This window comes from Erithacus rubecula (assembly GCF_903797595.1).
Source record: "Erithacus rubecula genome assembly, chromosome: 24".
Lineage (NCBI taxonomy): Eukaryota > Metazoa > Chordata > Aves > Passeriformes > Muscicapidae > Erithacus > Erithacus rubecula.
The window spans coordinates 5028192-5040376 of NC_136676.1; the positions used below are offsets into that span (position 1 = coordinate 5028192).

The 12185-nt window shown below is 48.0% G+C and overlaps 1 protein-coding gene across 2 annotated transcripts; it reads right to left on the bottom strand.

The window, feature by feature from the left end:
• Window positions 1-4472: 4472 nt before the first annotated feature.
• LOC306811913 (transcription factor HES-5-like) lies at window positions 4473-11200 on the bottom strand. Of its 2 annotated transcripts, XM_079326020.1 has the most exons (4): window positions 11011-11200; window positions 5977-6306; window positions 5658-5838; window positions 4473-5531 (listed from the first exon to the last, which is right to left on the bottom strand). In XM_079326020.1, exons 2-4 carry the CDS (start codon window positions 6037-6039, stop codon window positions 5290-5292), a joined length of 486 nt encoding a protein of 161 aa, XP_079182146.1. In that variant the 5' UTR covers window positions 6040-6306; window positions 11011-11200; the 3' UTR covers window positions 4473-5289. The 2 variants fall into 2 exon arrangements, with proteins under 2 accessions (XP_079182146.1, XP_079182145.1); XM_079326019.1 differs by lacking the exon at window positions 11011-11200 and having other exon boundaries at window positions 5977-6714.
• Window positions 11201-12185: the final 985 nt, after the last annotated feature.

Here is a 12185-nt window from a genome sequence, read left to right on the forward strand (position 1 = left end):
TTTTAGGAGTACAAATTCTGTCTTTATGGTTAAATGACAGGGTCCCACCCTTCAGAGATATATTTAAAACGATGCTTATTCTTGTAGAAAGTGTATAAAATACCTTTTGCCAAATAGCAGACATGTATCCATGGAAACAATTAAGCTGGTTTTAATCCTGTGCCTTTTTATTTTGCCATAGACTATTTTTCAGTATTTACACTTGAAAATGTAACATGTATTAATTTTTAATAAAATTTAAAAGAAAAAAATCACAGTGGCCAATTCAGGGAGGATTTCCCTACGGATAGGCATGGGGGGCTTTCCTTGGTAAGCATCCTACTATAATGAGAATATTTTAAACTTCCAACATTTAATAGTGAGTTTTGAATATTATTTCAGCAAATCCTTTTCTTTCTAGCACAGGAATCACTTGACAGCAAGGCAGTAACTGCCTGTGTGATTCTGCACTCACAGGTGTTTTGCTGCACTTTAGACAATGAAGCCTCAGAGAAGCTTTATTACATACTTAGGAAAAGAAGGAAGATCCTGATGTTTCCCAGCAGGAATCCATAGCCTTTCCTTCTCCCATGCTGCCACCTGGTGACAAATCCCGCTCCAGCTCCTGAAAAACCAAAACTCACATCCAACAGGAGCAGCTTTCAGACTCTATCGAACCACGGTGCAGACATCAAACCCTGCAAAAAAAAAAAAAAAAAAAAAAAAAAAACCAAAAAAACAAAAAACATAAAAAACATTTTTAGTTGGTGGATTGCTGATCCTGGTTGATGCTGCACATCCACAGGGATGCTCTTCCAGACTAATCTTTTTCCTTAAGGCAAAGCCAGCAGCCACATAGAGTTTTCCCTTCTGCAGGTACCAGGAAAGTTCTTTCACAGAGAGAAGGTGTTTTCTTTAATGGAAACTTTATTTTTAGACCCAGTGGACACTAAAAGCCACATGGTTCTTGCTGTGCACCATTTCTTTTCCCAGTAATATCTTCTTTTCTCTTAAAAACAGAAAAATCTGTACAAAAATACATTTGGAAACTGCATTGTGTATTATGCAGAAAGTTTAAAATGAAAAAAAGAAAACCAACCATTTTTTTCCCATCAACAAACAACAGTGGGATAATTAATGCATACCAAGTGTCAACTGTCCATGGGGGAAGAAGAAAAGTCCAGGCATTCCACACAGCCCAGTGCTCCTGAAGGGGATGTAAAAGGGAAGAGCTTTCCAGCCCCTGATGACACTCCCAGTGCCTTGATCACTCGGCTATTGCAGGCTTTGATGCTTCACAAGATGCCACTGGGCTATTTCATTAACTCCTTTGCAAACCCTCCTTTTCATTTTCAAGCTGCCTTTCTCTTCATGATGATTTAGGGGGGGAAAGAAAGGGTTGTGCTTGGGTTTTTTAACCATCCCCATTGTCTGCCACAGTTCAAACAATGTCCAATTCAGGCCTGGTTTCTTTGGGTTCAGCACCAACTTCCTGCACAGGAGCAGTTGTTTGATCCCCTTTCTCCTCCTCATTAACATCAAAACCTCTCAATGCTGTTCATGACATGTCAAAGGAAAACACAGTGTATGAACAGTCAGCTTTTATCAGCTTTTATCAGCAAATCCTACTCTCTCCATACTAACAGCCAAGCTTCTACTTCTATCTTAAGAGCAAGATTCACTCTCAAATCAGATTTTAATGCATTACCCAAATTACTCTGATTCCTGCACTGCTGCAAAGGGAAGGAAACAGTCCCACCAACAAGCAGTGAGAGGAATTTTCTGCTGAAGAGCTAAGACCATTCTCCAGGATATTATTACAAAACTACCCCTTTACAGTCATGTTCTTCATATTTAAGGGGCACATAACTTTCCCTCCTTTGCCAGATGTCTGTGAGGGCAGCTGCAGCAGCCAGCAGAACCACAGAGACAAGGATTGCCATGAGTGCTGTCAGAGGAAGAGCTGGGGAAGTGTTCTGCTCCTCAGGTGTGATGTGAGAAAAGAAGTAATTGTGATGTTAGAACCTGCCAGTGGAACTGCTGCCCTGTTTTACCATCTCTCCTCCCAAATGTCTTCCTGACTTGGTGGATAATCCAAGTTGGAGCTGCTCTTACCTATTTGTTTTAATGCTTGTAAGTGGAAAATTATTCTCCTCAGAAGGAAACTGTCAGCTGTTCTACTCTAGATAAGGGATGTGTCACCTGAAACCCAGGTAGCAGGAGTGTACCTGCTGCTCTCCATGGCTGCAGATCCAGCTCTGCTGGAGCCACCCCAAGAGCCTCCCATGCTCTCCAAGTTTGGATGAGAGGCTGAAGGCTAAATCTGTCATGTCAATGAGCTTATAAAGAGAGGAGTTCAGCTGTTCCCAGGAGTAGGAACAGGATTCCACACTCAGAGCCTTACTGGAAGGAGGATGCTGCTGTTTGGAAGAGACCAGTGCAGACCCAGCAGCCTCTCTCACCCAGAAGGAATTAGAATTGCTTCCCTGGGCAGTGGGGTGCAGGTGTCAGACAGGCTGTGGTGGAGTTGCCAAGAGGACAAACTTCACACACGTTGTCCTTGGGTTTTGTGCCAAGAAGGGAGAAACCCATTGGATTTCTCTCTGCACCTCTGGCTAAGGGGAGTTCAGCATAATCTTTGTGACCCAGTGATTCCTGCAGAGACCATTCACTGCAGGCAGCAGTTCACACACTTCTGCCTTCATGAAGGAAAAAGCAACAAGTGTTCTTTGCCCATGGGGCAACAGCGTGACCAACACCACAGTAAGGACACAAGGACTGGGTTACACAAGAGCCAGGACCCTGAGGCCAGCTCCTCATGGCCCCTGAGGTGGTTTCTCCTCATGGCGACTGAGGTTGTTTGCCCTTGTGGTCTGTGAGGCAGGTCCCTCATGGCCACTGAGACAGGTCCTTCACAACCACCAAGGTGGGGCCCTCACAGCCATTGAGGTGGTTCCCTCACGCCATCATGATTGTTCCCTCATGGCCACCGAGGCAGGACCCTCATGACCATCATGCTAGCTCCCTCACACCATCAAGATGGTTCCCTCATGCCACCGAGGCAGTTCCTTCACAGCCACAGAGGCACGGCCATCAAGGTGGTTCCCTCACATCATCATAGTCATTCCCTCACACCACCAAGGTATTTCCCTCATGGCCATCGCGGTGGTTCCCTCACACCATCAAGATGGTTCCCTCACACCATCAAGATGGTTCCCTCACACCACCGAGGTCATTCCCTCACGGCCATCATGGTGGTTCCCTCACACCATCAAGATGGTTCCCTCACACCACCGAGGTCATTCCCTCACGGCCATCATGGTGGTTCCCTCACACCATCAAGATGGTTCCCTCACACCACCGAGGTCATTCCCTCACGGCCATCACGGTGGTTCCCTCACACAATCAAGATGGTTCCCTCACACCACCAGGGTCATCCCCTCACACCACTGAGGTCATTCCCTCATGGCCATCAAGGTGGTTCCCTCACAGCCACCGAGGTGGTTCCCTCACACCACTGAGGTGGTTCCCTCACGGCCATCACAGTGGTTCCCTCACACAATCAAGATGGTTCCCTCACACCACTAAGGTCATTCCCTCACACCACTGAGGTCATTCCCTCCACAGCCATCACTGCGGTTCCCTCACAGTCACCAAGGTTGTTCCCTCACGCCACCGAGGCGGGGCCCTCATGGCCCCCCAGGTGTCTGCCTCAGGCGTGTCCCTCATGGCCCCCGAGGCCGTTCCCTCACAGTCCCCGGTGTCCCCACCCGCCATCCTCCTGGTGCCCCAGCAGGGGTCTCCGCAGGACTCCAAAGCAAAAGCAAAAGAAGGAATGGAGGAAGGGGACGGGAAGTGAAGTCGCCGGGCTGTGCGGCTCAGATCCCCTCAGCGCTTCCCGCCCTCCCGGCCGGGCAGCAGGAAAGGCTTTGGCAGGGCCCGAGGACAGTAAAATACCTCAAATTGTGCCAAAGCAGCCCCTCAAAGGCTGAGATACCCCTGAGACCCTGGGAAACCAACCCCTCAAAGCCTCACAAATCCCTCAAATTGTGTCAAACCCCTCAAAACCTGACACTCTTCAAAGCCTGACAAACCCCTCAAAACCTGGTACAAACCCCTCTAAACCTGACACAAACCCACCCCTCCAAACTGGGCTTAGGGGCTAACTTTGTGAATAAATGGTGTGGAAAGAGAACTCAGGTTCTGGGCAGGTGCAGGACATTGCTGCTCAGGTGAGGGTTTGGGGACAGGAGGGCAGTGAGGAAATGTTCAGTAGGATTTTGTGTGACAGGAGCACTCCTTGAGGTTCAGGGTGACTCACATGGTGGGATTGATGAGAAGATACAAAGAAAACATGAATGAGAGTTCCTTAAGCTTTACAAAAAACCCATTTCTTCAGAATGATTTAACCTTTCTCAGGGGTGCAAGCAGCTGCACATCCTTCAGATGGAGACCCACACAGAAGTTGCACACAAATGCATTTTATTGCTCTCTACACACACAGAGACGCATACACAGTATGCAGGTGAGCCATAGGGCAGTCCCAGCACTGGGAGAAACACCATCCACCAGGAATTCAACCACTCAATACAGATAAAAAATCATTATTATAATGAAAATGCTAAAAAAGCATAGCTTACACCCAAAATGTATAACATTGACAAATCAAGCCTGTTACCTACTACTTTTCTTTAACATAAAGCAATAACATACTCTTTTTCTAAATTGAAAAAAGCATCAAATAGTAGAAATATTCCACATAGTTTCCTAACTCCTGGTCATCCCTCACACTGTATATACAGGACTATGAAAGGGCCATGGGGGAGAAATCCAAACCAAAACCAAACCCGTTTTTGATGCTGCACAACTGATAAGCAAATAGAGGGCAATATTTTAACCAAGTGTTCATGAACCAAAGGGAATAAATTTATCCTCCAGGGTGACTGAGTCAACCAGAGTTGTCAGTCAAGCCAGAGCAAAGCTGATGGCTCTTACTGGGAATATTAGAGAAAATCTCCTACAGCAATTCCTGTCCATCAAAACTGTAACATTTACAAACACTCTCCTTCATTCTGAAGACATTGCCCCTGCTCGGGCAGCACTGCACCAGTGCTTCAACACTAAACAGAACACCTCAACTTTTGCCAGAGGATCCCAAAAAAGTCAAAAGCAAGGCATTCTCTCATACATAAATAAAACACGGGGGGAAATAAAATTCCCTACAGGAGAGAGGATCAGAGCTGGACTATCAGATGCAGTCAGATCCCTCCTCTGGACTGTCACAGGTCTGTGCAGTGAGGACTCCCCTGATTACCAGGGCCTCCAGAGAGGGCTGCTGTCCTTTGGAGACACTTGTTTCAGGGCACCGGCGTTCCCAGGGGAGAAGGACACCTCTGGACCAGCTGACTGGCTCTTCTGGAAGTGGCTTAAAAGTTTGGTCTGTGTTTCAGTCCGGACTTTGTGGAGAGAGAGGAAATAGAATGCTTCTTGCAAACACCTGGAGTAGCCCTCTCTGTAGTCAAACTGGGAGCTTTTATGGAAGGATCCTGCAGCTGGAGAAGGGAAGAAAAGAGGGAGAGGGAAGAAAGAATAGTTTAGAACAGTTGTTCGTGGCTAGAGATCCATACAACAGTCAGATTTGTGATAAAATGGAGAATGAGAAAAACCTCAATACTTACTCTTCATCTGCAGCTGGCTCTGCTGCTTCAGGTAGCTGACAGTCATCTCCAGGATGTCGGCTTTCTCCAGCTTGGAGTTGGGCTGGTGCCTCTGGAACTCCTTCTCCAGGAGCAGTTTCAGCTGCTCGATGCTGCTGTTAATCCGGTCCCGGCGCATTTTCTCCACCACCGGCTTCCTCAGCTGTAAAAAGCAAAGGAAGAGAGACCTGTTATTAAAGGATCCTCTCCCTGACACTGGGCTGTTTGCTGCCCACCACCGCTCCTAAACAGCGAGGCAAGATCTCACTCCTGTAAACTTCTCTGCTGCGCCCGCACTTACTTTGTTTTTCTCCTTTGGTGTCAGCAGGTTGTCGGGCTCCAAGAAAACGGTGCTGGGAGCCATCTGTCCTGAGCAGAGAGGTCTTGGAGTGGAATCCAGGAGAAACGTGTTGCTGGAAGCCGCCTGTGCCGATATTTATCCTGTCCGAGCTCGGGGCGAGTGTGTGGGTCTGCGGCTCGGTGGCGTTTCCCACACTCGCCAGCCAATCCGGGCCGTGAGCAGCACAATGGGAGAAGCAGCTATTCTTGCATGCTCCAGTGGCGGTGAATAGCCCGCGGATAATGACCTTCCCCCAGATGAGCAGGTGGGGAGTGTGTGCTCCCTCAAAGGCTGGGATCAGAGTTACGTGTCAGGAGCTGGGAAAGAGCTGCCCTTCAACGGGAAAGGCTGCTGACTAATGCCGCGGATCAATAGCATTCCAGGGGCAGCCCGGGGTTCACATGCGGGAGGAGGAGGAGGAGGAGGAAGGAGGAAGGAGGAGGAGGAGATCAGCTGCCCATGGCGGGAATGCCGCTCCCGGGAGCGCGTCCAGGCACACGCTGCAGCAGGCACAAGGCACACGCACACGCCAGCAATTCCTAAAATCCACTAACCTGCTTTCCACACTGAGACACCTGTGGTTCTCCCACAGGCGCCTCGGCACCAGCTTTGCTCATGGGAAGCAGAAAACGGCTTTCCCGCTTTGACTCACTACAAATAAAAACATTTCATTTTAAGTACGCACAATTATTGAAAACATTTTCTTCTCTCAGTACCTTATGCACCCCTCTAGAAAACTCTAAAGCCAAGTCATAAGCGCTTTATGTTCCTGTTTCCAAATACATGCAAGACTAATACTTGAGGGGAAGCGTTTTGGGATTGTTTCAGGATCAGTTCAGTATCACATGCTGCCTCTTACTTCCTCCCCAAAACATATTTTGCTCTAATTGTTTTCATTTAGTCCATAAACTAAAGGAAAATTTGGTGCAGAAGAGATTTATATCCTCATAAATTTATTAGAGATCGAATTCCTGGTTCCTCATTATTTTCCCCTGGGCCAGTTGCTGTGTTTGATGCACAACCTGTGCTGAGGAGGTGCCTGCAGCTGGGAGAGCTGACAGACTCTGATGGAAACACAGTCAGGGATTCCTGCTGGAACACTTGAACCAGATCTGCCAGCAATTTATCCATCAAGTAATGTCAGGGCTTATGTTCGTGGAGCTCTTACTGTAGTGAGTAAACACCAGTTGTATTCACATTAATGTACATGTAGGTGTGTTCACCTTTGCATCAATGTGTGTGTGTGGTCACACACAGCCTTTAATGTGAACACACAGCCAGAGCGCAGGGGCACATTTCTCTCTCACTCTGCAGCTCATTATTGGTGCACCAGGTAAGGCTTCAGTGACCTCTTCCAGGCTCTGCTTTTCCATCCCTATTGTGCTGCCCTGAATGGGCTCCCTTCTCTCGGCACAGAGCAGCAGCTGTTGAGCTCCGGGTCTTTTATGTCAAGTTGTGGGAAAGCTTTTGTGACACTGTTTCACATGTTCTCCTCAAAGACTGTGGATTATCTCTGAGCCCATGTAATGCCACCTCTGAAACCAATCTTGCCCTCTGCGCATCCCTCTCGGGGACATTCCCTGAAACAGAAACTCCGGAGCTGGGACTCGTTTCTCCAGCTCGTTAATTGAGCACAGGAAGAAGAAAAGTGCCAGTCCTGTGATGGGCAGGGCAGTTTTTGCTAGAGACAATTGCTGTTTCTCTCTTGCTGCTTTCCTCTGATTCTCCACTCAACACCCAGATAAAAACTACATTAATTTCATGGGAACAATCATGCCAACCTCCTTGCTTTTGGGAGTGGTTGTGCACTAGCAGTCAAAAAATCAGTGCTCAGAATTTCCTCTCTACCAGCATCCAAACCGACCCAGAGCCTGCACCTGAGGAGGCTGAATGCAAAATAATCCTCTGTGCCATTCCACTTTTGCTGGAGAGGCTGGAAGCCCTGCATACTTAAACTGGGTGTGGTAATAAGAATTACAATATTCAATGTATTATAGGGAGGTGAACATAGCAAAGTCTCCCCTGGGTTGGAAATCCATTGAGGTTCCTACATTCTCACTCTGTGTCACGCACAAATTTTAAACAATTGGAAATAAAAACACATCTTTAAAACAGTTTTTTATTTTCTCTTTGGTTGCAAAATCTCTGAGGGGAAAAAACTACCCAGTTACTGACCGAGTTGGAAGAATTACTCAAAATAGATACTCAGTTACCCAAAATAGATGCTCTTCTTTGGCTGGACATTCTAAAGAATGTGGTATCAAAAATTCCCCCCTATTATGAAAAGTTTAAGAAGAATGAATTTGGAATTACACATCTCCTACTCCAAACACACACACTACTAGACAGAAAGCTCATTAGGATCCCAAAACACTGGATCTGGATGTTTGAAACAAGCATCACCAACGGCTTTGCCCCAGAATCCCTGCCAGATGTTAGCCCTTTAGAAAGCCTTAAGGATGCTGCTGCTTTCCCAAGTCTGGGGAGATGCTCCCTGCTCCCAGTGCTTTCCCCCCCAGCCCATGCTGCCCAGATGGCCTTTTGGGAGCAGGGTTTCCCACTGAACACAAAGCAGAGCCAAGCACCGTTGCTAATGTGGTTTGTAGTCGGGCACACTTCCTTTGTGACAGGAGGGAATATGGTTGAGGGATGGTGTGGGAAACTCCAGAGTACTCAAACTTCCACAGCCGTATGTTAGTAAGTCATGGAAAGGAGAGCAGGGGCAGAGATGAACTGGGAACAGGAAACACAGCAACATGTGGGTGTTCAGTTAGTGCTGAGTTCTGCAGAGTATCCTGAAGTGGAAAATAAAATGGGTCCAATCCCAAGGGCCTTACTGGGATCCACACTGAGGCCAACAGAGAATTTGGACTCTGCAGATTTTCTAACTCTGGAGCTATTTCCTGATCTCTGTAAACTTGGGAATACAAATCATTTCCATACCTACCTCAGAATTTATCAAAACCTAATCAAAATTTGAATTTTTTCCTGCCAAATACCAAAACAAGAGTCAGGTCTGTTGTTTCCCATTTCTCTCATCCTCCTGGTGTTGCTGGTATAAAACCTGACTGAGTTTTCTTGAAAGGCAGGCTCAGCTCCCATAGCTCTACATGGGTCCTACAAAACTCTCACAATACCCTCGTGGCCCACAGGAGTTGCTGCATTTTCTGGGACATATTGAACAGACTGGGGAGTTAAAGAGGCAAACAGGGGATGTGGCTCAGAATTCTCAGTGCAATCTAATTCACCTCTGCCACCTCCAATGGGACAGTTTGCTTTGGCCTGACTGGTAGATGAGCAGGGCTCTGCTCTGCAGCTCCTTTCCCTGTCATTTCCTCCCACCCCTTCCCTGAATTTCCTCCCTGTCCTTCCCTGTCCTGCTGCTTGGCTGGTGCAATTTCTGTCTGCCTGCACAGCTTCCTTCCCTTTTTTCCTCCTTTTTCCTCGTGCCTTACTTTCCCTCCATGCAGGTTTTATAATCTGATTTTTCGATCTGTCACTCCTTTCCCCCCTGCCTGTCACAGGCAGATGTGGTTTGAGGACAGGGGTGTCTCAGAGCCCCACAGCCATGGTGAGTGTGGAGTTCCCTCCAGTTTCCCACACCGCTCTCCCATTCAGGGCATTCAGGCACAGGATAAAGGAAGTGTGCCATGCTACAAGCTGAATTAGAAATGGTGTTTGACTTCCTTTTGTACTCCACAGAAACCTTGCTCTGGGCAGACCATCTGCATAGCCCTCACCGTGGAGAAAACCATTGATCAAGGCCTGTCAGCCCAGCTGGGGGAACTTGGGAAAGTAATTCCTTGTGCCACTTCAGTTCTTTAGGGCTTAACATCTGGCTGGAGGGGGAGGCGACAGTTGATGGTTTAACAGTCTTGCTTCCTTTCAAGTTTGGGATGCTGTTTTGATCCCAGATAAGCCTTTTCTGAAATCCTGATTTTAATAACATGGAAAGCATCCAGAAGAGTAGGAATAATACACTGGCTTTGCATTTTCAAAGTGCTTTACAAATACCAGCTAATGAATTCTCAGCGACCTCCTCCGTGGGTGAGGATGTATTATTAGCAGTGTTTTACAAAGGCGGGAAAATGAGGCTGAGAGAAGAAAACCAAGATTTCAAGATTTCAAACAGCCTACAGGTCACAGGCTTCTATGGCCAAGAGGCTCTTTGAGACATCTGGTTTGCAAAAATGCTCAGCACCCACTTTTGTTTTAATTAGCTTTGGCATCTCTGAATGGGGCCAACTCGTTTGCTTGTGGAAGGACTTGGATTTCCAGGCTGGACCACACTCACAGCCATGCACCACCCAGATAAGCAGATACCAAATTCTCCTTTGCCCTCCAGTTCAGCAGTGGGGCTTGACAATGTTATTAAGTATAATTTTTCTAAGCCCATGAAACAGCTGGAAAAGGAAGATGCCTCAATCTCTCCAGAAAGTAAAGAAAGTTTTCATTTGCTTATTCTCACTCCTGCAGACCTGCAGCTGTGCTTAGTCCCTGATCAAGCCTGTCTGTCTGTCAGCACCATGGAATTCTGCTCAGCTGCTTCCCAGCAGGTATGGTTGTCCTGGGACTGGAGCTCCTCAGAGAGGGAGTGTGCCCTGAATTCCATGGATTCCTGAGGGAATATGAGGGAATTTGACAATATGTCTTGTCCTGTGGATGGAGATGAGGGCACCCAACCCTGCCCATGGCCTGGCTGCTCCTGCATGTGCCCCTCTGTCAGGCCTTTGCCTGGCTCAGGATCAGGTGATCCACCTCCCGAAAAACCCTTCTTGCTTTTACCAGACACCATCTCTACATTCTGCTGCCAGCTGAGCATGGCAAAGGTGTCTCCAAAACCCACCTGGCTGGCAGGGCAGGACCTCACAGGAGCCCCAGGACACTTTTCCCAGACACATCCATTGTGCTCTGCAGCTGGTGACTGATGACTGCCAAGCACAAGAAAATGGGTTCCAGTGGGAGCTTACACCCCAAAATTCACCCAAAACTCACCTCAAAACTCAGGCTGAGCTCGAGGGGAGTGGAGCAATCCACTGGGGCATTAGGGAGAGTCAGCTTCAGGTTATAGACTTGTTCCCAAGACAGGGACAATCAAACGAGGCTCAGGGAACACCCAGGGAACCTGAGGCTCTTATCTCCCACCACTGCCCTCGCTGGTTTCTGAGTGATTAAATATCTGCCTCATGCAGATGGGACTAATTGCTGCTCCTGTCAGGGGAGAGGTGCCTGTCCTCCTATCTGGCACGGACACACCCTTCCCCTCTGGTGAATGCCACCAAGGGGCTGCTGGGGCCAGAGCTCGGGAGCCACATTCCCTATTCCCAACCTGCTCTGCTGAAATATCCTCTCTGCAGGATACCTGCTCCCTGCCAAAAGCTTATTTGCTGATTCCTGTGACTTTTATCAGGAGATTTATAACGCTTAGGACCTTCAGCAGGACTTCACATCCAAGCCTCATAATTCTATAAAGAGAGAAAATTAATTGTGTCCATCCAAAGTCCAAATGCTCAGGAAAAAAATAGCATCAAAATGCTTTTATTTTTATTAGAAACATTAAATTGTTTTTGTCAAATCTTTGAAAGGCTGGCAGCACTGCCAGAGCTGAATGCCACTGCCTCCCAAAAAACTAACCAAAAGCAAACAATGAAGGAAGTGCATGAACCCAGCAGCTTCTGTTTGCTGCCCTCTCTGCATTGTCGGTGACAGGAGTCCTTGGCCAGGGCAGGGGAGGTGACTGATGGGGAATTCCAGAAGATTTTCAGGAGCTCCCAGTGAGCTCAGCACCATCCGGGATGCTTGGGAGAAACTCCAACCCAGCACGTGGGAGATCCCTCAGCCCCATCCCAGAGAGGAGAAGCAACAGCATTTCCAAAATCCCCGGTAATTCAGCGCTGATTGCCACGAGCCCCGGGAAGGAGCAGAAGGACGGGACACATCCCGCGGTTGTTTTCTGCGGGTTTGGGAGGAGGAGGGTGGTAAACACAGGACATGGTGGCTCCCGCCAAGCCTGCTCCCAGGGCAATGTGTTCCTTTGAGACATAATTGATTCCTGCCATCAGGCACCAGCCTGCTCTCCCCCAGGGTCAGCGCTTTCCCACATCCAACCCCATTATCCCACAGACCGTGCCTTTTGTACAACACACTCCAGCTATTCATGTGCAAAGCAG